Here is a 26917-nt window from a genome sequence, read left to right as displayed (position 1 = left end):
AAATGAAAACCTAAGCCCGGATTTAAAATATATAAAAAATAAAAATAATAGTTAATTGTGTGTTTTAGAATAAAGGGCAAATGATAATTATTTCTGATGAACATAATATAAAGCAAATTTAATTATTATTTTTTGAGTTTTATTTTAAAACGCTCATATATACAACGCATCCATAATATTTATAATGAAAGTTGTTGGAATCATAATTATATACTCAAATATGAATTTAGACAACTTTTTGTTGCTGCTTTTTTTCTTCAAAATTTTTGAAATTGAAACTGTTATTTTCGGTCCCTGATAATTACAGCATTTTTATAAATAGTTACATTTTTTTGTATTGAATATCAAATCTTTATATAATTTTCTAATTTTTTTTAAGTATGAACACAAGTTCAACGCTTTTTGAAGCTTTGGTTGGAAACACTATGTTATCATCTCTAAGATGTATAAGTGGAAAACTTAGTAAAAGCTGCACAGATATCGTTTATAATTATAACATACATATTACAAGACACATTACATGCTTTTTAAATTTTTTGAACATTGTAAAAAAATTACTCTACGCTTTATAAATTACAAGGCACTCTGTTTAACAAATTATTTAAAAGGTTAAAAGAATCTTTTGATACAAGTTAAAATCACAATAGCTAATATCACTATTTTACTCGATCTTACCAATGATTGTGCGCCATTACAGCGATGGTCCAGAAAACAAAAACAGAAAGTGACATGCGAGAAGAAGTCTCGTTTTACGTCATGTTCTTTGATGGTATGGTTGACGTAGTGTGCTAGATGTAGGTCTTTCGCAGCAGGGCGACAACCTTCATACTTGTCTGCTGGTATGTCCGTACGAAACTTAAGAGCACTAAGACAATCTCTTGTAATTGTTTCTTTAGCTAAATTAAAAATTGTTATTTTATTTTTTTTTTTAATTATAACGTATATAAAGCCTTTACACACCTCCACGTCGTTCCACTACTTTTACACATATGTCATTATCTTCCGGACATGATTCCCCTAAAAAACCAATACCTCTCCAATTAAAATTATCTCCACAACCAGGCGTTGCTGAAGTACAACGATAACACCAAATCGCAGCACCTGTTAATATCAAAAACATGACACAAGACTTTAATGTATTCCTCAAGTTGTCAGTGGCTTAGCAATATTTACCTTTATGTATTGCTAATACAAATACAAAAGTAATAAGGAAATATTTAATTAGCATCATGGTTTTGTAAAAATTTTATAATTTAATAATTATAATTTAATTTTGTTATTATTTTAACTATAGTTAAGAAGAACTTAATAATAACAAATTACACACACGAACTCAACTAACAACGCCTTAAATTATTACATCCATCAAAATGTCATATATGCACACAGCTCGCTGGCTGTCATGGCCATATTTTAATCGATTATCTATCATCACTAAAATAAGTTGCTGTCAAATATTTTTTGTTGTCATTAATATTTTGGAATCACTTTGGAAATGCTTTAAGTAGAGGTGGAAAGACGGTCATTTAATATATAAATAAAAAACACAAAACTAAATTTTACATATAATTTTAATTAAAATCAATTGTTTAGTATAAAACTTAAAAACAAAAGTTGTGAAATTATTGTTACATGTTAACCGAACATGTATAAGCTTTAATATTAAAAATAGACGGTAATTATAAGCAATTAACATTTTAATTAAAATTAAATAATGTTATAAACTATAAAAAAATCTAAATCGTTACTACATGTTCTAAGATTAAGTTCATTTTTTTTATTGAGCAATTTAATCTAATCTTTTTGGTTTACTATTAAGAAAATTAGCACAGCATAATTTATAAAAGTGTACTTTGTTCACATGTAGTAATTTGCACATTGTTTCATTGTTTAAGTGTTATTTTAACAGATTTTTTTAACATATATTTTTTTATAGGAAATCATCAATAATTAAAGTAAAACAAATTGAAAACTAGACCACGCATTTGGTCAAGCTCCCACACCCTCTAATTTCATCGGCAGGACACACACAAACTTAAGAAATGCTATCTCGCTTGCGTGATTTCGGTACACGCCACCGAAAAAAATTTATTGTTACAGGAATACTAATAGGAGGCACGTACTTTGCTATTAGATATGCACAAAACAAATTACTAGAGTTCCAAGAACGGCAAGCGAAGGAATACTTTGAAAAAACAAGACGTCTGCAACATTTCGAGGCCACAGAGCGAACGTGTAATCAAGTTATTTTAGGAATGGGAACGGAATTGCTTGATACCATTCTGAAAGAGTGCAGTACTACGGAATTGTTAGAACAGCTACGACAAAATCCCAGTAATAAGGTGGAACTCTGGGAAGAAATGAAAATTGTTTCTTTTACGCGTTTAACGACAATTATTTATGCAACCTCAATGCTTTCTATCGCATTACGAGTACAACTTAATCTACTTGGTGGATATTTGTATAGAGATGTTACCTCAGAAAATATACAAATAAATGACGAACTTAAACAGACATACTTATCACTTATCGGTCACTTCATACATGATGGCGGTCTCAAGGAATTAATACGTGTTATACGCTCAAAGATAATGGCCATTTTAAAACCATTGCCTTTGTCGAAACAATTAACACTTTTAGATATTGAGCAACTGTTTTGGTCAATTCAAATGGCAGTTAATAGTGATTCTGACGACCCAAACACAAAAATGAGCCAATATCTGCTACCACGTAAAATATCAGATTTCCACATGAATGGACCGTTATTAGAGAAATTGTTCAATGAAACATTGGATGTGCTTGAAACGGAAGATGCAACAAATATCTGTTCGAATAATATCAGTCGCGGTTTCTCACTAGCAGTCGACGCTATTGCAGAAAATTTAAGTGAAACCATACAAATAACAAATCGCGAAACAAAGAAAGATATAAACGTTGATGACGACAGTTCCCAAAATAATAACGCCGTGCTTAACATCAACAATGTACACATTGCTCTAGCAAAAGTTATTCCAATTGTAAGTGGCATAACATCCAGAGGATTTGATAATACAAAATCGCCACAGAACCTCCCCACATCACTTTTAACCTTCTATGTTGTAGCTGAAAAAATTAAAACTCTTGGAGCAAACGTTTATGAATCATTTTCCTCTGTACCTGAACTCAAAAAGGTCTAACGACAATTTGCATCGATAGAAAATGCAATTAGGGAACTATTAATAAAAATTTAAATCCGAAAAAGAAAATAGTTTTCTCAAATACTAATCGTAAAGGAATATAATATGTAGGGTGTGCTAGGTATATGAATTTTTATGCATGTAACAAATATTTTAGGCGAAAATTTCGCATTTTTACAATGTCCACTAAAAGTAAAAACATCATTCCTTAAGAATAATGAAGTTAATATTGTAAGATTTCGTATTGTAATGACAAATTTATTTTTTATGTTTTAAAATAAAAGTATATGTATTGTAAAATAAGAATTTCTTTGCTTAAAATTGTTACAGTACTTATTAATAAGGTTTTTCGAACAGTAATGAACTACAACAACAAAAATTTTTATATTATTTTAATTAATTGAATTTTTGGCTGACCATACAGCTTTTTCGAGTATTGCCAAATACCCATCATCAGTGGTCTTGAAAATAATTCCTGTATTTAATTTTTTGTAAAAAATTTTTTGAGACTGCAAGTACCAGGAATTTAAAATTAACTGGATTTTATGATTAATCAGACCAGCTATATTGGGTTTTACCAACGGTCTTTCGAAATTTTTTCTAATTTTGTTTGTATATAATTTTTGGACTAATAATTTTAGGCATCGAATGCCGTCAAATTTTATACGCATTCTCAAGCGTTAAACTACTGAGTCAAGATTGCATTAGATTTGGATTGATTAAATGTTGATTGTAGATTTTTCTTAATAACAAATCACTTGTACTATTTCTATTTCTAAAATAAACGCATAAGCTACAGTTAGATATAACGTTTTTATCGTCCTGAAATAGAATATTATAATTAAGAAAGAACACATAACGACTTTATCTATGAGTAATGATAAAATAGTGAAATGAAAAAGGGACGCAATTTTTTTAATATTGAAAACATTTATATCCAGCTTTGGTTCAGATATTTCAAAGCCTTTTCTCTAGTAATTTAATTCTATTGCGATAGTTATCATTGTGCTCGCCTTTCATATCTTTTTTTCAGTACTTAATATATGCAATATTTTCTAATTAAGGAATAATTAAGTTGAGAACCACAACTGCATTATTGTGTTTACAGCAATGCAATTGCAAAAATTATGTACAAAAAAATGCAATATATCACTGATGTTGTTTTATGTGCTATATATAGTATGTACAAAATTTAAAACTACCCATTGGAAACAATTAATTTGCAATATAACTTTATATAAACAGGTATAATAAAAATATGTCCACTTACTAAGTGATAGTCCACTTACTAGGTGATTACAAGTTCACTTACTAGGTGATGGTAATTCCACTTAATAGATGATAGTAATTCCATTTACTAGGTGATAGTAAGTCTTCCTACTAGGTGATAGTAAGTCTTCCTACTAGGTGATAGTAAGTACAGTTACTAGATGATAGTAAGTGAATAGGATAGTAGTGAAGAGAACAGTGGATAGTAAGCCACATCTCAAATCAATAATATTTCTAAGTAATATGAAAATTACATTAATGATTAATATGAATGCATACTTAGTCCTCTGCGCTGTAGTTCCTTAACGGTTATTATATAGTGGGTTGCATTTGTATCAAAAAGTATTTTGAATTGCTAATTTGGTGTACTACCCTCGTAATTTTTTGAATTAAATAAAATATATCGAAAGATTTTACAAAAAATGAAGCTAATAGAGAATACTAATTATAATTTCATGATTATTTGCTAAACGATAAGAATAATTGGACTAAATTCGTATACTTTTATAGTTATTATATATCTTTATAAAAGTCGAATGAAGATAAATATAAGTTCTCACAAAAAATAATTCTTTTCTTAAGTGTCAATTCAAATTCTTTATGTCAATTAATTCGGAAATAGATTAGAAATATATAAAGCAGCTTTAAACTTCAATGTAGTATAGCTACAGTGGCTGCTTACGAATTATAAATCTTCTAAATAAGAAAATCTCGATTTTAGAAACTGACTTCGTCAGACATTGAATACTTTGAAATTAGAACTAAAAACCTCAGTTTCAAAAAACATTTTTTTAGTTTTTCACACATACGTTGGGAATGGCTTTGCTGTAGACTCTTGGTTGAGCGAATACCCGTTATAAAAAACCCTCTTAATGATGAAAAATCAAATCGAGTGAAAAAATACCAAAAATATTCTCTCTAAATAAAGAATGTTACATTAAAAATAACGAAAGGTCTTTCACTATACGGAAAACGGGATATCCCCACACTAGTTAGAAATTTAACTATTTTAATGCTTTTAATTTAAATGCAGAAAAAAATATTTTAATAAATTTCATGGTTTTTAATTAAAACAAAACAAAATTATTAAAGTTGACAACAACTTGTAAATTTGATATTATTAGATGGTACTTATCACCCCTTTTTAGGGACTCTGAAAAAGTATTTTTTAAGAGTATATTTTTGTATGGGAAATAAATGTTTATTTTGTTTAAACAAAATTTTTTTTTCTAAAATATTTGTTTAAATAAAATATTTTTATTTTAAAAAATAAACAGTTTTGAAAATGGAACTTTGGGTTTCACATATAAATCAATTATCCAATTACTCACTGGAATATAAAAGTATATAAAATTATAACACAGCTAAAATATAGAACATGATTTCAATGATTAGAATAATTATAAGGGTTGTCCGGATTAACGAAATACTAATAATGTAATATACTACTATCTATGCGTTACATAGCTATCGAGTATTTTTCATCATTCTTACAAATGAGCTTTCAAAATATACATATATTACTTTAAAAAAATTGATAAAAATTACGAAAATAAAATTGTGAACAATTATTATAAAAATTGTTTTTGGATATCGTGTTTTCTGCATTATAGTGATGTCTGGAACACTGGGTATGTGAGCTACCCATATCTTCTTATATTATAAGATGTTTCTAACTTTTTTGCTAACATTATTTTGAACGCTTTCTTTTAATAATTTTTTTTTAACCCTACAGCGAGCATAGAATTGAATTTTATGTGTTTGGGGGAACTTGGGCGATCAATATTGTTTGAGCCGTCTGTCGAGATTAAAGGCTACATTCATTCGATCTTTTGTTGTTCGGCTCTAACAATAATTCTACAAGTATGTTTAAAGTTTCACCTCTATATTGATTCTTGCAGATTCAATTTCTATAATATGTCTTTAAAATGTATATTAGGTTATCTTTGTTATATATATTTTCCTAACGTTTAGATATACTTAACTGTGTATATCGTTTCAAATAAAGTTTTATTATTATTTTATTATTATTATAAAAAAAGGATAGTACACTGTGACCTAAAAGATCCATTGTGCCCCTTAGTCAGTTTAAAGTGTTTCTCCAAGTCCGATTTCTTTAATGAAAGACAGTATAGAGCTTATATTTCCTAGTCTTGAATCCTTATGATCCATGAAGTACCCTCCTAATGTAAAGTTAATATATACAAAATTATGTAATATAAAATCTCTTTTTAGGCAAGAAGTTTTCATGTGATATTCGATCATTTTAGAATATAAATCAGGTATTTAATAGTACCTTGATACATTGATATGTATGACGATAATATATTGTATTTAGATGGCGATTTCTTATTTAACTAAGCCAGGAGAAGAATTGGCTAAAACAGCCTTTTCTTCCATTTAAAAAAATTATATGAAATAAGAAGAACTTGTTATCTTTGTATAACGTATTTGCTTATTTATTTACTTATGAATATTTATTTATTTATTTGTATAACATTTATTTTCATTATTTTTTCTGTAGAAAATGAAGTTTTAAAAATTCTGCTTCCATAACTTGAATTTTTCTATAACTCAAATAAAAATGTTGTCACATGCCAATGGGATTGTGGAAAGTTTATTCTATAAGTCGAATTTTTGTTTTTAGTATGAATCTATTTTGGTGTTAGGGGAAGTCCCTTTTTCCAAACCAAATATTTAAATTTTCTTTTCTTATGTTACTTCTTTGTGCAAATGACGTGATGTAAAATAACTTTCAATACTACCCTTAACGATTCTATTGAGCTTGACATTGAAATTTTGTACATCAAGATTTCCTACAGATGATACAAACGATACTATTGAGCTTTATAGCTCTACATATGTATATCTTATTATAGTGAATCCGCTTGTAAGCGCAACGGAAAGTGATGATGACGGTTCTGTGGATGAAATTGTTCATTAGCCTTCCAAGAATGAAGTAGAAGACTTATTCAAAATTCTGAATTTTTATTTACAAACAAATGATACTCCAACTGATGATCACTATAAGGCCTGGAATAAATTGGAATCTTTTTTTACTGAACATAAGAAAAAAAATTAAAATCCCAAATTCTAATTTCTGAATGTTTCACATCACTATAACTACTATGCTGTATTTGATTTCAAATAAATAAATATCTAAAAATGTAATTTTAGTTTCGTTCAAAAAATAAAAAAAGTCTCTAACTCGATGTCTCCATAAGTAGAATCTTTAAATTGCAAGATGGTACTTCGAGTTATGGAAGTTTGACTGTACGAGTATTATATTATATATTGACAAGTAGGAAAACTAAGCGCATTAAGCGAATTAATTGCAATGAAGATGAAATCCAACTGTAAATTAAAATAAAAATTATAGAATTTTATAAGTAAAAGTAAAGTCTGCTGTTATATTTCTGATTAAAAAGTGAACTGAAATTTGAGTAACATTTGATGCCCTTTTAGAATGTTGTGTACGTGAATAAAAAACCACACCACCCCAAAATAACCGACACTCTTATCATTGCATTCAATAAACAGTAGGGTAGGCAGGTAAAAGAGTACGAAGAAATGAAATAATTTTGTTGTCTGCCAACTGCTAATTCAAAAATTCAAAAACGTGCAGAAAGTATACAAAGAGAAAGAATTTGAGAGAGATATAAATTTTGAAGAGTGTAATAATAACAAATATAAAACTCTTAAAAGCATTTTCAAAGGGCAATCAAAGCTGACATTGTGTGTTTGTGTGTATGTTATGTTGATAACGGGTGGAAAAACAAACAGCCCACCGGATAGTTGCATACAATAACAAATGTCAGTTATAAAGGATACGCTCTCACTTTAAGAGGCTGTCATCTGAGCACAATTTGTAATAAATTGCAAAGTTCAAATATAATATATAAAATTATATTGTATTTTTGGTGAAATGAAAATCATATTTCTTTTTAAAAGACTCTGTCTTCTTTAATTTTATAAAAATAAATATAAATTAAATGTAAACAAAGCAAATATAGTAACAAAAGGCAGACGCCGTTTTGTCTCTCAAGTCGCATAAAATGGAAAAAGGAAAATATTTTTACTTTATTCTTCTACTTTCGCCACAGCTGACAGGATGGTAACAATCTTTGTGAGTATTTTCCTTAAGTCGAAGAGAAACTGTGTGAAAATAATCAGTTATAAAATTTCATGAAGCTCGGTAGGACGTGAATCGCGAAGGAGTAGAAGTATTAAATGAAAATAATTTTAAGACTGAAAATTTAACTGCTTCTGTTCAAACTAAAATTTTAACTAAAAATGAGCAAATAAACAAATAAACAGATAATAAGTTAATTTTTAAAGCAATATTTTAATGTTATAAGAAAATTTTTGAATGCTTAATGCTTACGATAATTATAAGCCAATTGGAATTGGAAATTCCTCACCCACGACATATAACACCAACACGCATAACCCAAAAATAAAGTTAGTAACCTTTATATCGATCTACCAAATAAAAACTGTTTGAAAAATAAGTTAGAATATGCATATATGTATACCTGAGTGTGCATGTCGTGCTTGTTTGTGGTGTATTCACTATATAAGGTTGGAAAATTATCCATAAACTAAAATAAAACAGTGTCAAAGTTCTTAAAATGTTAACATATACGTATACATATGTATTAAGACGCAAGCAATCCGCAGTAGACAAGGCTCTAGCCCCTTACTACCATATCTCTTGCTGTGTGGAAAAATGCAAAGCCAATGAGGAAGAAATTAAATTGTTATAAGTGTGCGCAAAGGGTAGGGAAGTGTATTGGGTATTATTTGTTTTCTTTTGTTGTTTGTATTATGCTTTGTTGCTCCACACATGAAGGAGTCAAGTGCTTAATGTAAATTGTTAACATTTCATAACCCACGTTTAAGCTTCCACGTCAATACTTTGGGAGCTTAAAAGCAGTAAAACGTAAGGGTTCCGAAGTGAGTGGGAGATTGTTACACCACGAAATACCATCACATGGATTTTAATTATTACACAATATATTTTTAAAAACATTTTTTGTTATTGCTTTTCTTAATATCCTTACTATAAATGTGAAATAACTACACAAAAACACGAATATTTATGGTTATATATAATTAAAAAAAAACCACATTTGAGGTGTGTACTGCGAACAATTACGTGAATTGTTTATTAATTTGTATGATAAATATAAAAATTCTATAAAGTGTGTAATTTTTTGTAAATACGCTATTATTAAAAATTAATAATAATAATTAATAATTATATATTAATAACTTGGTTATGCTGCACTAGGCACACTTTTGAGAAATAACAAAATAAATGCATTATAAGAATTTTGTTTTATACTGATTTCTTTCTTTTTTTTTAAATTTATTTTAATTTAAGCCATTTAAAAACTCGTATATATATGAAGTTTATTAATTTCGGTGTAATCACATTTTCTTGGACTTGTGAAACTCACAAGCATTATCTTCTACCTAACTTTATTAACTTGTTTCTTGAGACAGCAAAGTATAGTAGCCAAGAACGATAACGATGAATTATTAATAATTATCTACTTCAATTGTAAATCATTTATTAAGGGATCAAAGTTTTTTAGTCGCAAAAACTTTTAGTATAATTATACTCAACTTAAATATACTTATTATCACGATTCACCAATTCAGGGATCTCATCTCTGCAGTAGTTTTTATCTTTTCTAAAACGCTCCAAATACTTCTGACAGAGTGGCATTGATATATTCTACTTAGATATTATATATAGGAAATGGCAACTTCTATATATAAGTATGTAAGTTTCGATATAATCATATTTTCTTGATCTTGTGAAACTTTCAATCAGTAACACTATCTTCTACCTAAAATCCACTAAGTTCTTTCTTGGGATAGAAAGGTATAGAAGCCAGAAATGAGAGCGAAGTACTCTCATTTATGATTAATACAGTTCTGCATGCGTTCAAACTATTTGTCAAAGTATTTTTCCAATCTTCTTTAGACACCTCCAAAACATACATTTTAGATACAACAATGGATTCTTCCGCCGACAAAAATTGTTGTCCACACAATTCATTCTTGACGCTCAGGAACAGGAGACATTGGGTTCCAAATCAAGACCGAAAACAGTACGGCGGATAACCCATCAATTCGATTTTTTGAATATTCAAATACCACTCGATTGTTAGGTGAGACGTGTCAGCAAACGCATTGTCTTGGTGGAGAATGATCCAAAGGCGCTTATTTGCTTTCAGTATTTCACTTAAGACTTCCGGTAAACATTCGGAATTGACCATTTTACGTTCCTGTAATTGTATTCGTATAGTTGCCACATCACCAGTTTTCTCAAGAAAACAAGCGACCATTTGTTACTAAGTGCTTCGAGCGCGAAAAACTTTTGTTGGATTTGGTTCATTTTGAAACATTCATAAAGTCGACTATTTTTAACGTTCCAGCTTATACGCATATATCCATGATTCATTACTTATTACAATTTTATAAATGTCTTTTGAAGCACCGCCATTGTACTTCTTGAGCATTTGTGTGCATCAATTGACACAAACATCTTTTTGAGATTTTGTCAAATGATATCGATCCAACGATAACAAACTTTTCTCATTGCTAAATGATTCTGCAATATCTTATATATGCTAGTTGAACTAATGCCTAGGATTCCCTCAATATAACAGTATGTCGCATGACAATCTTGCATTACGAGTATCAGTTTTTGCACAGCATCAATGTTTTCTGGCACAACAACGTCCTTCAAGATGCCCTTCAAGAATTTTGTGAGTAAGCGATCTGCGGCGACAATTAAAATCATTGTACAAGCATTTCAAAGTTTAAAAGAATGGAGCTTCATCGCCAAATGTCAAACTTTCGTATGGAAACGTCAAATGACACCTGACAACAATCTATGTTGCCAAGGCTCATAATATAAATAGTGGCGCATGTACTTATATTGATTTGAGAAGTTCACAATTTTTTTTTGCGATAAGGTGGTGGAATGCTTTATGCACTCAAACCGACCGTCGTCGGAATGGTGTGCCCGATTCCCTAACATTAATATGTAGTATACGCACTAAAACACCCACATACATATGGGTTCGCTCTCATCTTTTTCACTATATTTTCAGAAATTTTTGGTTCGTTCAATTTTAGGTCTAGGCTATTATCTCTTCTCTAAATGTGAGCCATCTATCACAGTTAAAGAAGGTGCGCTCTGCGTCGTCACAGTTTCACCATAAATGTAGTCAGGTAGATCTGCATTTCCCATGCTGTACAGGTATTTGCAAAAATCTCCACGTCCGATCAGCATCTGATTTCCGTTCGAGCCAGGTGAATATATTTGGTATCAGTCTAGCTGTCCATCTTCTTTGAGTTCTATTGTTCCATCTTTGTTCGATGGTTTGCTCCTGGTCTTCTCTTGCCATTTGTTGAGTTTAGTAAGCGGTCATATTCTTCTTGTATAGTTTCTAGCTCTTCTTTGCTTGGAGATCAATTTGAGATCACTACTTCCGTCGAAACAGTGTGATACACTGATGTGATACGTAAAGTTCCCTTCTATTATTATTGTTTAATAAGTTCGCGGAACGAAAATAAAACAAAGTATTTTTTTATTTAAATTTTCTATTTAGTTCTATTTTAAAATGAAATGTATCAATATATTTATTCCCATGATCCTCTGATTTTTGTAGTAGTTTTTATCTCTCTTAAATTCCTCTCGATGCTGTTAAGGCAAAGTTGCAATTCAACATTTTTCTTGCATTGTTACGGAAGGCGACATCCATTGTGTCTACAGCTTTCCGAAACCTGAGCACTTACAAACCCTTGGTTTTGTGGAAGCAACGCTTATTATTTCATTGTGAATTCCCAACCCTCGAAATCATGTTATAAAGAATTTATTCGCCTCATGATATTCAACTTTTTTTCTTTGTTGAAATATACAATGACACGTCAACTTCAAATAGTTTGTAAACAATAAATGAATTAACAAATGAAATAATATTTTGGGTACATTCTTATAAAAGATGAAAAATTAAAATGGTGTCGCAGTTTAAGTTTTTAACAAATAAATGTTCCGTAAACTTATTAACCAATATAACAAGCATTGGGATTTAAAAGGCCTTAAACTTTTAAAGCAAGAATTAACGAGACGTGACGAGACACCTGTATTAATAACGTTAATACTATGTGAATTATTATAAAACGGTTTATAGAATACAATACTACATTGTTTGTAGTTTATATATTTTATACACTTATTCTTCGATTATAAAATGTTTGGGACCTTTTGTAATACTAGTAATTTTGACTATAATATTGCATCTTTTTGTTGTCTAAAGGTCTTCTAGACTAATCTATTAATAAATAATATTCCTTGATTCAAGACTTCAGCTTTAATTTGCTATTGAATAGATATTTTCTTTAACAATTGTAGGGCACAAGCAGATAAAATGTTTAATAATTCAATCTTTTTGCAGGAGCATTATATCTTTGAAAGGTTGTGGTTAAGAAGATAGTGTTAAGCTAAGAAACTAGTAATTAATTTAAATTAAGATCTTTGTAATGCGCACATAACTCTTTGAGTTTTTGGTATTTGGTGTAGAAACACACTTTAAAAAATGCTTGGTGGCTCTATCTCAGAAATAGATCTTCAAGCATTTCTTAAATTCGACTACTACAAAATCTACATACAGATTTTACTCTATATGGTATATGCGGACTTAAAGCCACCTAGATTAACCTGATCTATACTATCATAAAACGAAACAAATCTAAATTTTTGTTACCAACTCACATATCCAATCTTGTTCAATAATTTCACATCTGGAGTGCCTTCTATACTTCTATCAATAAATAAGACGTTTTTAGAAATAAATTAAGAAATTCTTATTTTAGAAAAGCGTTTTTTCACTCAATATTTGCAAATTGCAGATAAAACTTAAACATATTTTAGTACAAACCCAAACCAATAGTGAGGTATAAAAGCCTCACTCACAACCTCTTGTATAAGTTGTAGCACAGCAAATAGCTCGCGAGGGAATAAAGCAGGCTAATTAAAGCTATTATTCTAATATAATGCATGTAACTAATCTGTAAAACCTCCAATAAAAAGTTTACTTCAGCTTGTGCATCCCTAAATTCAGGGCACTCGGACACACCACCATGCATGCATCTCCATAAGTGTACACATTTTTGCATATAATCTCAGCTCATGAAATCCATCAAATCCTCCATTTTTATTTCATCTTGTAAGTACTTTAAGTTTACAAACTAACCGCAGGCTAGAGTGGCACATAAAAGAAGAATAAATAAAAATAGTTTCAATACAACATGCTGTGCGGACGTGTTCATCCCACTTTGTTAAAACAGAGCAACCTATTCATGTGCTGAAAAAGCCTACGGTGCTGGATAAATTGCACGACATACAAATTCCCGCAATCAAAAAGTATTCATACAAAACATATAAAAAACTATAAATAGAATATACACAATGTATTTCACTTTAAAAAGCAATCTTTGTTGATAAGAAATTCAAACTCCACCAAATATCTTCAGGAATTATTTAAGATTGTTATTTATTGCTTAATATAGTTGGGTTGTATCTACATGGAATTTTAGTTTAAACCTTTCTTGAATTGTTAAAAAAATATGTATTGTATTGTTTTCTTGTATATATCGCTTCTTGACACTTTTTCTCCTATATCCCATTTTGCACTTCACTAAAGTCTAATATACCTTCACTTATGAACATTGCAATGCATCACTTCAAAAAAAGGATATATGATGAACCACTTTTTTAATCATAAGTTATCTGTGCTGAAATATAGATCGGACTTCTGGATTGATATTGTTAAGCAGCATATCTCAAGCGCCAGATCGCCCGACCGGATCTAATCCGTAGTAATTATATCACCGGTTTGTAATATGTTATGTAGGTACCCTCGTATTTCAAATAAGATAAATTATATATTACAGACTTTTAAAAATTTTGAATTTAAAAAGCCGATTTTGATAGCATGGCGCGTGTTACTAAGAGCAACGGCACATAGCTGTAATATAAAAACAGACTTTAAAAAATTTTTTAAAAATGCTTAGTGGGTCTGACTGAGGAATAGAGTTTTCTATACGCCTTAAATTTAAAAAAGTCCATGTACAAAATTTACATACGCGTGTAGATTTATTGGTATCATTAGGGACCAATAAATCTACACATAGCTGATAGCATATCATTATCGTCAAATTATACCTTACTATATAGATAATATATACCAGTAAACCACTAAAAGGAAAAAATAATAAAACTAGATTTGTAGTCTTTACTTACTTAGTACTTACTTAGTTGGCCATTACAGACGTGTGTCGTCCTTGGCCGCGTCGAGTAGCCTCCGCCAGTCAGCCCGATTAGTTGCCTTCTGACGCCAGTTGGTAGTACCGAGCGCCCCCAAATCGTTGGTCACCTGGTCCTTCCACCGAAGATGCGGACGTCCTCTACCGCGTTTTCCACCTGCGGGTACCGAATCAAATACCTTTCTAGCTGGAGCACTTTCTTCCATTCGCACGACATGACCAAGCCAGCGTAGCCGCTGAATTTTTATGCGCTTAACTATGTCAATGTCGCGGTATAGCTCATACAGCTCATCGTTCCATCTAATTCGATACTCGTCGCCAACGCGTAAGGGACCATAGATCTTTCGAAGAATTTTTCTCTCGAATGCTCCTAACGCCTTCTCATCACTGTTGGTAATTGTCCAAGCTTCTGCACCATACAGCAGGACAGGCATGATAAGGGATTTGTAGAGCGTGATTTTTGTTTGTCGAGAGAGGGCTTTATTTCTCAATTGCTTACTTAGCCCGAAGTAACATTTGTTGGCAAGAGTAATTCTTCGTTGAATCTCTAGGCTGACGTCATTTTTGGTGTTTAAGCTGGTTCCTAAATAAACAAAGTCTTTCACAACTTCGAACTTATAATTGTCAACAGTGACGTAGGTCCCAAGACGCTCAGGAGATTTGTTTGTTGACAGAAAGTACTTTGTTTTGTCCTCATTTACCACAAGACCCATTTGCTTTGCTTGTTTTTCTAAGTTGGAAAATGCCATCTTTACAATGTTTTAATGTTCAGGTTAAAAGTGGAACAGAAAAATTAAATTAGAAATAAGATTAGTTGTCACTTAGTGCGAGAAGCAACCATGTACGCAGCAGTTGAACAAAGGTTAATTTAGGATTATATATACGACCAGTCTCAGAAGTAAATTTTATGTAACATTATTCATGTGTTTACAGAAGGCGCTCTTCGATCGTAAAAATAACGACATGTTAACATCGGCTAAATTATGCCAGTTGCTCTGTGAGTTGCTCAAACCTGCTTCCATACATCAGATTTGAACTCCAATGACTACTACCTGGTCACAAACCTCGAAAGGCAACAACTTTGTGAAAAAGATTCGGTTCAAATATAGAATTGAGCGAGAGAACATATCTATTTTGAATGTCCTAGCAAATGGTTCTATAAGAGAAGTTATATATTCATCTTAATAATTTAACGAAAAGGTAGAATGGAAAGTATTATAGTTTTATTAGAATAAAAGGAAAATGTTGATAAATAAAACTAAAATATTGCTTTTACCAAAGAATTTTTCAAGCTGGCTGCTATATACTAACTTCCTCTATTCAGGGTTTAGTTATGTACGTTAAAACAGCTCTTATAAATAATTAGTTGTTATATATATGCACATAAAAGTATATTGACAGTGAATTAAATAAGTTTCCATAGTGGATTATAATACTAAAGCTTGTCCTTTATTAAACTTAGCACCAATTCTATAAAAAATGATTTTGTGCAGCTTCTTCTATCTATGTTATATTACAAACAGATAAAATATTTTCGAATCCCCGCTTATTTATAAACAAATATTACTTTTTCTATATTGAACTAACACAAAATAGATTAGCGAGCTATATATTAGTTCATATTTTCTACCACTACGAATAGACGTGAATACAGTGGTTGAGTGGCAAATACCCACCTCACATAATTAACAATTATTTACCCTTTTAATAAACATAGAAGTATAGAATTCTAAAACTTTTTGTATTTCAATGAGAAAATGAGATAAACTATTGAAGTCGGACGACGAAAAAATTATTAAAAATAATTTTGATATTAAAAATAGCTGATTAGTTATAGAATTTCATTCAAAAACACAGTTGACGTTGGGATATAAATATTCGCACACTCTATATTAAATTTTTTTAATCATATGTTGTATAATGATATCGTGTTGAATATATAAGTTTTGTGTTATTTTTATGCCAGCCAACCAACTATAGTACTAGTAATAATAAAATGATTTTATTACTTCACTATTTAGTCACGACTCCACTAAACTAATAAGAAATTACACGTTTGTTTCCTAATTAGTTCCGCACGGGTTTTGAAAGCAAGTATAATAAATAAAAGGCTTATAAAATGTGGAACAATAGGATGAAATTAGTGGAGCAGATAGGAATAAAGATAAAAAAATGCATAGTGATGTTAAATTTAATCTATGTCCAAGTGAATAATTCTTACCACCACAACGGGATGGAGATATAATAGATATAATATATAACATAGGAGATATTGCAGATGGACGTATTTATGCGTGACAACTAACTGCTTAACCCCTAAATATTTTCTAATCTTATTTGGTAATGACAGTTCTTGCTGGACGAGGCAGATGACTTCCATCTTCAGTGGTATGAGTCGGAGACCTACTGAAAACTTTGTTCTTAGATAACAGTGATCTCGGAACAGGTACTTCTTTAGTATGGTAGAAAGGCTTTGCGGTCGAGCTAACTTATATTGTCTTCATTGTGATGAAAGTCGTTAATGCATGATACGAAAAAAGGGATCACCATATGCAACGTTAACGAAGGGCTCCAATCACTTTGCGATATTTGAGACTATTTTTTTAGCGGTATTCACAAATTGATAGAAATATAACAAACTTAAAAATTACTATAAAATTATTAGATTATAAAATTATGCTGTTTACTGTGAAATCTTTTTAAAGATATTTAAGATATTTATTTATTTGAAATCAAATTCAGCACACAAGTTATAGTGAAGTGAATCATTCAGAATTTAGGATTTGGGATTTTAATTTTTTTTCTTATGTTCAGTAAAAAAAGATTCTAATTTATTTCAAGCCTTATAGTGATCATCAGTTGGAGTATCATTCGTTTGTAAATAAAAATTCAGAACTTTGAATGAGTCTTCTACTTCATTCTTGGAAGGCTAATGAACAATTTCATCCACAGAACCGTCATCATCACTTTCCGTTGCGCTTACAAGCGGATTCACTATAATAAAATAGATGGATAAAGCTCAATAATATCGTTTGTTTCATCTGTAGGAAAGCTTGATATACAAATTTCAATGTCAAGCTCAATATAATTGTTAAGAGTAGCATTAGGCGTTATTTTATTTACTTTAAACCACGCTGCCAGTGAATGGCATTTGCACAAAGAAGTAACATGAGAAAAGAAAAATTAAACATTTGGTTTGGTAAAAGGGACTTCCCCTAACACCAAAATAGATTCATACTAAAAACAAAAATTCGACTTACAGAATGCACTTTCCACAATCCCATTGGCATGTGACAATATTTTTATTCGAGTTATAGAGAAATTCAAGTTATGGACGCATAATTGTATGTAATTTGGTATCTAAGACCCTGTTGCACTCTTTCTATTTCGAGTTATGGAAGTTTGACTATATATCTTTACCAAATCAATTGATTGTATATGGAACGCTTTAATTTGAACGATTTATTTATTATCTATTTTTTATTAAAAAAGTTTTTTTAAAGTTTATTAAAATAAATGTGTAGATTTTTCTTTTTTTGTGTAAAATCTCAAAATTAGATCAAATAAAGTAAAATTTATAATATGTACAAATTTAAAATATGTATAAATTTATATTTATAAATATGATTTGAGTACATACAAAATTCCGACTCGTTAAAATTTTTATTTTTTAATTTTTTTTTTCCATTTATATATTGGATTAAAAAATGAATCATTCATTCATTCTGTCGATTTATTTTGTACACACAATTCTATTTTCAACTGTAATGGATATTTTCTATTTTTTTTTTGTTGATCTCTTTTATATTCCAAAATAGACAAGTAAGCTTATACACATCATTAGTTTCAAGAAACGCCTACTTAAAATATTCACGCTAATGTTCACGCGTTGTACAAAGTTTTAAGTTTTAAAAACTGCAATTTCAATTATTTTTGAATTTTATCAGTTTAAAATATTAATATTCATATTGCTGAAATGCTTATAACACAAAATAACCACGGCGCTCTATAGTACGTTTCTGCGAATGTTAGATAGACAGAAAGTTTGAGTAAATAAATTTTTTGGTGTAATTATTTTATAATATCATCGGGGTTATATTTGTTGAGATTGGTTCTATAATTGACATTAACGAATTTTATAATGAAGTGAAAAATCTCAATTATATTATTATGACCGTGTGCGAGTTGGAGTAAATTGAAATTTCATAGCGATTTTTTACACTGCACTTATGTAAATATTTATTTATTTATTTATTGCACTTATTTATAGTTTTTGGTTAAAAGTTTTCAAATTTATTTATTTATTTATTAAACATCTTATAAAATTTTCACAATGGTAACACCTAATTTACCTAATTTTTATCTAATTTACCCTACTCGAAATTCTGGTAAATACCAACATTCGCTGCCATACCGACATAATTCACTTTTTCCCTCAATTTTCCATCAATTTACTCGAACTCGCACACGGCCTAAAAAGCGATTTCTTCCTTATAAAAAAAATTATGTGATCATGCCGTTATTGCAGATACTATCAATTGGGTTTTTATTATAGATCTTCCCATTTGAAACTATTTAAATTTTATTATCACATAATATGTATAATATTTTTATTAAACATTGTTTAATAAAACGTAATGTTTTATTTATATCCACTACAATAATTATACAGTTTATATATTATACTCCGTTGTCTATGTATAGTAAGTAGATCATAGCAAAATTCTATATTACCGAATTTTTTTTTTTTTTAGTTTAACTCTATTATATTGACACTGCAATTAAAACAAATGAACCCCTATGATATTATCAGAAGTTTATTATATTTATTTACTATTCCTACATAATAAATATTTCGCTTTTTAAACAATGACAAATATAGATAAATGAGTATTAGATAAAAAAGTGTTTAAACCATTTAGTCTATTTTCTTTCTTTCAGTAAAATGTTCGCATCAATTTAAATATTGAAATAGATACACACATCTACAATAAAAAAATATGCGCCGGCCAAAAATATCCTTAAAAAAGTATTTCTATTTTACATTAATCTGTGCGCTTCTATTAATATTCGGAATCAATTTGAGGTGAATAACTAATTTAATAAATAAATATATATTATATATATAAACATATAAACATTTTTTTTTCGTATAAAAGAGAGCGTGAAATATGGAAAGACAAATTATCACAAGATCAACCTTTACAACAATCATTGCAACAAATTACAAAAGCAAGCCATCAAAATGCAAAAGATTTATTGAAAGATGTTTCGGAAAATGAATTGAATAATTCTGATGGGCGTACAGAAAATCGAGGAAACCCTTACAGAACAACAACAACGCAACATGTTCAAAAACAGCATTACAAATCTGAGGCACCTAACAGTGAGCAACAACAAAACTATTTGCCTTCCAATTTAGAACCAACATCAAAGCCATGGTTCTTTAGAAACGGTGATTACTATCCTAAAACGGTACAAGCATCGAAGCTCTTCCCACATCAGGATCCATATAGCGATCGTATTGTTAATCAGTTAATGTTTGTACCACCGAACTATGAAGAATTTCGACAAAGTGGTAAACTCAAATCAATATTATTATACAATGGATTAGGTCCTTGGAATGTTAAACAGGGTTAGCATATTATATTTAACATACATATACATATATATAATATAATATTTTAATATCTCGCAAGTTATAAAAAGAAAAGAAATAAAAATTAATTTTATTTTTAGGTCGCGATGTCTTCCTGCGGTCAATGTGTCCAATTGATACTTGTGAGATAACAGCACACCGCGAACGAACTCAAACTGCTGATATGATTTTGTATAAAGATCATTACATACCCACAGGTTTGCGTAGATCGGCTAATTCTAAACAAGTTACAATGCTCTATTACCTTGAATGTCCATATCATACACAAAATGTTAAAGTTCCCGACGCAATAAATTGGACTGCAACTTATCGGTACGTAAATAAGTGTTTGCTCTAAGGTTATAATACCTCTTATAATACTTGCTTTTATAAATAAACTTTAATCCTAGTATAGTATTATTTCAAAAATTTTAAAACTATCAATAATTATTTATTATTTTTTTGTAATTATTTATTTACTACAATTATTATTATTATTATTAAAAAAAAAGGTTAGTACATTGCGACCTAAAAGATCCATTGTGCCGCTTAGTCAGTTTAGAATTTTTCTCCAAGTCCGATTTCTTTAATGAAAGCCTATCTTTACTAGTCTTTTATCCCTATGTTTTATGAAATACCCTTGTAGAAGTTTCTTCCGCTTGTGCATCAGTGCCGGACATCCTCTAGAGCACATGGTATGTGTTTTCTTTCTCTTCTCTACAGAATCTGCAGTCTAGGTTAAATTGTATTTCTAACTTTGTTAGGTGTTTATCCAATCCATAGTGACCGGTTAGAAATCCCATAATAATTCTTAAGTTATTCTTTATTTGTTCTATGCAATCCTTGAAGCGTTTTAGGTTGAAAGTTCTTAGAAGCATTTTAGGTTGTGATAGTCTTGGTAGCTTTTCCCAATAGAGTTCTCTTTCTTTTTCCTCTGCGCCGTTCATAAGAATAGATAGAATTCCTTTGCCTAAAGTGCAGAAAGATTCTGGGCCTATCATTATTGATGCCACGCCTCTTCTTACGATTTTGTCTGTCACTTTATCACTTTCAGACAAGTATGTTCAGCTTCTCAATTCACTTCCATACAAGTTTGGAAATAAATAAATCACATTTAAATAAATCACAATCTCATAGAAAACTGTTGTGTTTATGTCAAAATATAGAAAACCCTAATAATGTTTAAAATATATATTGCTCTATCAGATTTCCAAACTCAACAAGAATAGTGCACAGTGTTTAACAAATCTTTAAGTTTTTAGCAGCTTATAGCGTTAAATGTAATAAAGCGAAATAAAGATCAAAGATTGTTTTAGACCTGTTTCAGTTTTATATTCTGAAACTTTTGCTTCTAGCATAATCGATTACAGCTTAATTTTTCTTTCTACAGAGTAAATCAAGAACTGAAGCTGCAGCTAATTCCTAGTTTGTTAAATAATCTACGAATTAACGTGAAATATAATAGTGCCTCGAAGTTCAAAATAAAAACAGTTTAAAAAAGTTTCGACTTCTTTCTTTAAGGCACTGATTCCTTCTCGAAAAGTATAGTTTATAACTATATATGGCTACAACTTAAAATCTTATTACCGGATAATGAATACTAGTCCCATTAATATTTGAGGAAACTTCTGTGTAAGTCTCTAAGTTGTCTTTTAAACAGAAACCGAAGATAAAAGAATACAGACTCTTTAGTGAATATCAAGTATGGATTTTGCCTAGGGATTGTGAAAAGTTAGGATTTAAAAGTTTGGATGAAATGACTTATTCGTCAGGTGCACTATATGATGGGACATCCCGTCATTTCGCTGCTGTAAACAAAATTTTGGGACTAAAAGACTTATTCGCCTGGTACAAAATCTTATCAACTATAAAAAATATGATGTGATATGCAATCATTCTGTTACTGCAGTCAAAATTCCTTTACAGACCAAAAAGTTCATAAAAGTAAAAATATGTCTATGCATATAGAAAATTTTACACCGGTAATTAAAAATTATTTATAATAAGAAAAACATAATGCCAGTAGAGGATTTGTCCTATATTTTATTATGTTATATATATATTATGTTATATTATAACAATTTTGATTATTTTATAGAATATATATTACTACATTTACATTTTGTCAAATTCGATTACAGAAGTTTTTAGTTAATCCTTTGTTTAAAAACTTATATATAATAGGTTGATAGCTTCTCAATAATTCTTTATTTATATTTTTAATCCCCTAGCCGTGATAGTGATATAGTAGCACCTTACGAGAAGTGGCAGTATTATAACCCGAAAATTCGTCAAATAGAACAGGATCGTAATTATGCAGCGAATAAAACAAAGAAAGTTGCTTGGTTTGTATCTAATTGCGGGGCAAGGAACGGACGTCTACAGTTCGCACATGAGTTACAAAAACATATAGAAGTAAGATATAACTTATAAAGTCTAACTTTAAACTCTTAAATATATTTTTAATATAGGTTGATATATACGGTGCCTGTGGAAACTATAAGTGCTCTCGCAGCACCGCTGATAAATGTTTCGAAATACTTGATCATGAATATAAATTTTACCTCGCTTTTGAAAACTCTAATTGTAAGGACTATATAACGGAAAAGTTTTTCGTTAACGCACTTAATCGAAATATTCTGCCAATTGTTATGGGTGCAAGGCCTGAAGATTATGAAGTTAGTGCACCCTACCGTTCATATATACATGTAGATGAATTCAGTTCCGCTAAGGAGTTAGCGGAATATTTAAATATACTTGATAAAGATGATGAATTGTACAATTCATATTTTAAATGGAAAGGTACTGGTGAGTTTATAAATACATATTTTTGGTGTCGCGTTTGTGCGGCGCTGCACGATGAGGAATCATTAAAAATACCACATTGGTATTCAGATGTAAATGATTGGTGGCGCGGTGCTGGGGTGTGTACCAGCAGTTCGTGGCGTAATTTTAAGGCGCGTAAGGATGTTATTAGTGATGATTAGTGTGGAAAAAAATTGTTGATAGGACTAGTAATTAATGTAGACCTTGTTATTACAAACATAGATAAGGCTTTAGATGTGTTTTATAGTATAGATCATTTAACAATAACAAAATTACATACATTACTCAAGGGTATTGCAAAATGATTAAAATTTATAAATTTAAGAATGTTACGAATACTGTAAAAAAAATGTTTAACAGGATATATAATGGTGTAAATTGTTCCATAATAATTTTCGGTACACATAAAATGTGAAATACTTCTGCTTTCATAACATATGTCATGTGAAACACATATTGAAATATTTAATTCTAATTTAATTTTCTTTAATTTTTTTAAATTTATTAATGTGTGAATTTTTATAAATCTCAATCCTAACTGAAATCACAAAAAGTGACTAAGGTCACCTTATAATGCGATCTTTATACGAGTTCATTAATTTTCGAAAGTTTTTAAATCTTGTAATGGAATAGATAATAACGAAGCCTAAAGCTGTTAGAACTTTTTTTTAGGATGATATTTGTTATATTTCGGGTCGTACATGAATAACTGCTCTCTGCAAAGAAATCTCTTTAAATTATAGAATAATGTCTTTAATTGCAATCTGGAATTATTAAAACTAGTTTGATTGTACTATCATATCGTCTCTAGTTCTATTATTACTGAAAACAATATTATTATATACTAGGTATCATATTATTTATTAAATCGATTTTAAAAAGAACACTGTCAATGAATAAGAGGATTAATTCATTTTTATCCTCAATAATATATAGCAGATACTCAGAGGTATTTTGATAAAACTGTAACCATTTGACAATACAATCTTATTAATAGTTTTTTGATAAATGATAATGAACTTGTAGATGATACTGTAAAAATTTATTTTTTTAATTTTGTCAAAGACTTCTATAAAGTCAAAATCGAATTCGAAATATCCCCCGTTCTCATATTAGGGGTTGAAACCGTTCTAAAATATTCATATCCACTTTGTGTTATGGCGTTTTCGATTGGTAAATCTGGATTCAATCTAGATATACTCTAGATCTGTCAAATTTTGTTGCCCAAAAGCACACTTTTAGGGTAATTTAGGATTTTTCTAATTTTAGTAAATGGTATAAAGTTGAAAAATATATGTATCTTCATCATCGTTTGCAGTAAAATGTGCTATTATTTTGATTTTATATCTTTTTTCAAAACGACAACTCAATATACAAATGAAAAATTCATGTCACAGCTTAAATGATGCAGTTAAGAGTACCGTTAATAACGTCGTCGTTCCAGATGGAAATAAAAATATTCTTATTCTGCAATCATTTGTAATAATATTTTTGAGGGAAAATACTAAAAAAATTAAAGTTTATGCCTTTTGTTAATTATGGGGCAGCGTACATCAATGGAAAAGCGCGATTTGGTATTCGAGCATTTAAAAAAATGAATTTCCCAAGGTTATATAGCTGAAATGGTGAATCTAAGATCTTCAACAGTTCATAATAATGCACATAATTGAACACTTCGTATATAAAAATCGTGTAGAAAAAAGGGACGAAAAGCTCCCAATAAAATTTGGTTAGTAAACCAAATTCGAAAAAATCCAACAACAAACGCTCCAAAGTAGGCAGACTTGTCATTTTGAAACCATCCGCAGAATATTGAGAGAATCATATTTTAATGTAAGAATAGTTCGAAATAAACCTTTTGTAAATTCAAAAAATAGAGTTAAAAGATGGAGTCTGCACGAGAGCATTTGAACAAAAATCCATCATTTTGAAGAACTGTCCTTTTTGTAGACGAAGTCAAAATAAACTTATTTGGGTAAGATAGAAGATCTTACGTATGACGCAAGGTCAACTCTGAGCTGAAGGGAAAAACTTGTCATCCTGAAACCGTCCGCAGAATATTGGCAGAATCTTATTTTAATGGAAGAATAGCTCGAAATAAACCTTTTGTAAATTCAAAAAATAGAGTTAAAAGAACATTTGAACAAGAATCCATCATTTTGGAGAACTGTACTTTTTGTAAACGAAGTCAAAATAAACTTATTCGGGTAAGATGGAAGATCTTACGTACGGCGCAAAGTCAATTCTGAACTGAAACCACAAAATTAGTACTTAAAGTACTAAGTACTCAAAAATAGTTCGTAATTTGGTTAGTTTTTTTAAAATTGCATCATTTAAGTTGTGACATGAGTTTTTCATTTGTTTTTGGTTTTTGTTGTATTACTAAGGAATAGAAGAAGATATTTTGGGGTTTTGTTTTTGGAAATGAAATAAAACACTATAAACAACAACTCTGTGTCTTTCGTTTTTTTGATTTTGAAAAATATTTTGAAAAATATTTTGAAAAAAATAAAACTTTTCAAAAAAATATGGTCTGCATCAAATAAGCTGTGAGTCCCCGTATAAACAAATAAATTTTGCACATATGGAAACGAATTACCTTTTTTTATTCGGCAAAGCATATGATATAGCTATTAATTTCATGGTAATTTAGCAATTCTGGCAAAATATCTATGATATTATAAATAAATCTAGAGTGTTATACATTAATCTCGAGTGTTATACAGAAAATTTAAATTGCGGTAAAAGTGAATCTCGATTAAAAAGGTTACCCCAGATTTACCAATCGAAAACGCCATTTTAGATATAAACCACTAATTGTCACTTCAATATTCAAAATTGAATGAAACTAATAATGTAAGAGATAAAACAAACTATTATATAAGTTAAATTGCTTCTCGAATCAGCATTGCCCAAATTTCCTACAGACTAGTAGATATCACCCATTAATTGTCACCTAAGGAAGTATAAAAGGTATGCAACTAATAGAGTAAAAGATAAAGACACAAACCATACCAAGTTATTATTAAAGGGAAAAAGAGTATCTAGAACAGAGTGACTTATGGAAGACGCATTAGCTAACATAATTAAATCTTTAAGTTTGCCAGTAAAAGTGAATTTCTGTAGTAAAAGATAATGATGCTGTTTTGTTCGAGCGAAACACGCGAGTCTAGATGTAATTTATGACTAACTCTTTATTCTTTTCTTTACTTAATTCTAACATACAATGTGGTGGAAAAGTATAACACAAATTTTTCAACTTCACCATTATGTTGAGTTGCACGTATGTAGCAGATGCAACAACAAAATACACAGTGAAACTAAAATATAGTTATGTATTAGGGATATTCACTCTGTCTAGCAAAATCGTTGCAAGGTGCACGAAATGTAAGAATGCTATATTAAAATTGCAAGAGTGCGAAAACATTTGTGTTGTAGAATTGCAAAATCAAAATGAAACAGCTGTTTTTGCAGCACACCATATCCAAATGAGAAGCAACAGATGTCAAAACAGCTGTTTTATTTCTTTTTTCCTTATGTTACAAGCATATATACATGGGTTTGGGTATAGCAAGGTTACAAGTTATTGCAAGAAACTTTGGACGTGTGTTTTGCAAGCTTGCGCAATCTGTGCATTTTGTGCACCTTGCAATAAGTTTGC

At 29.9% G+C, this 26917-nt stretch overlaps 3 protein-coding genes across 4 annotated transcripts; 2 read left to right on the top strand and 1 right to left on the bottom strand.

Annotated features, from left to right (window-relative positions):
* Window positions 1–310: 310 nt before the first annotated feature.
* On the bottom strand, window positions 311–1360 carry LOC119670159. Its single transcript, XM_038080313.1, has 3 exons — window positions 1174–1360; window positions 961–1101; window positions 311–896 (listed from the first exon to the last, which is right to left on the bottom strand). The coding sequence occupies exons 1-3, from the start codon at window positions 1229–1231 to the stop codon at window positions 610–612; spliced, it is 486 nt and encodes a 161-aa protein (XP_037936241.1). The 5' UTR covers window positions 1232–1360; the 3' UTR covers window positions 311–609.
* A 95-nt stretch (window positions 1361–1455) lies between these two features.
* Window positions 1456–3450, top strand: LOC119669438 (peroxisomal biogenesis factor 3). Of its 2 annotated transcripts, none has more exons than XM_038079331.1 (2): window positions 1456–1510; window positions 1937–3450. In XM_038079331.1, exon 2 carries the CDS (start codon window positions 2043–2045, stop codon window positions 3174–3176), a length of 1134 nt encoding a protein of 377 aa, XP_037935259.1. In that variant the 5' UTR covers window positions 1456–1510; window positions 1937–2042; the 3' UTR covers window positions 3177–3450. The 2 variants fall into 2 exon arrangements, with proteins under 2 accessions (XP_037935259.1, XP_037935257.1); XM_038079329.1 differs by having other exon boundaries at window positions 1458–1675.
* A 16306-nt stretch (window positions 3451–19756) lies between these two features.
* On the top strand, window positions 19757–23746 carry LOC119671150 (glycoprotein 3-alpha-L-fucosyltransferase A). Its single transcript, XM_038081682.1, has 5 exons — window positions 19757–19878; window positions 19952–20427; window positions 20532–20763; window positions 22662–22845; window positions 22902–23746. The coding sequence occupies exons 1-5, from the start codon at window positions 19793–19795 to the stop codon at window positions 23415–23417; spliced, it is 1494 nt and encodes a 497-aa protein (XP_037937610.1). The 5' UTR covers window positions 19757–19792; the 3' UTR covers window positions 23418–23746.
* The last annotated feature ends 3171 nt before the right edge of the window (window positions 23747–26917 follow it).

The sequence above is a fragment of the Teleopsis dalmanni genome, chromosome 1 (genome assembly GCF_002237135.1).
Source record: "Teleopsis dalmanni isolate 2A chromosome 1, ASM223713v2, whole genome shotgun sequence".
Taxonomy (NCBI): domain Eukaryota; kingdom Metazoa; phylum Arthropoda; class Insecta; order Diptera; family Diopsidae; genus Teleopsis; species Teleopsis dalmanni.
This window is presented reverse-complemented; position numbering and strand designations above follow the sequence as displayed.

Coding starts and splice junctions, on each gene's coding strand:
- LOC119671150 (XM_038081682.1), top strand. CDS start 19,793: ATGCGCCGGCCAAAAATATCCTTAAAAAAGTATTTCTATTTTACATTA. Junction 19,879..19,951: donor ATATTCGGAATCAATTTGAG/GTGAATAACTAA, acceptor TTCGTATAAAAG/AGAGCGTGAAATATGGAAAG. Junction 22,846..22,901: donor AGTTACAAAAACATATAGAA/GTAAGATATAAC, acceptor TTTTTAATATAG/GTTGATATATACGGTGCCTG.
- LOC119670159 (XM_038080313.1), bottom strand. CDS start 1,231: ATGATGCTAATTAAATATTTCCTTATTACTTTTGTATTTGTATTAGCA. Junction 1,102..1,173: donor TGTATTAGCAATACATAAAG/GTAAATATTGCT, acceptor TGATATTAACAG/GTGCTGCGATTTGGTGTTAT. Junction 897..960: donor AGTAGTGGAACGACGTGGAG/GTGTGTAAAGGC, acceptor TTTTTAATTTAG/CTAAAGAAACAATTACAAGA.
- LOC119669438 (XM_038079331.1), top strand. CDS start 2,043: ATGCTATCTCGCTTGCGTGATTTCGGTACACGCCACCGAAAAAAATTT.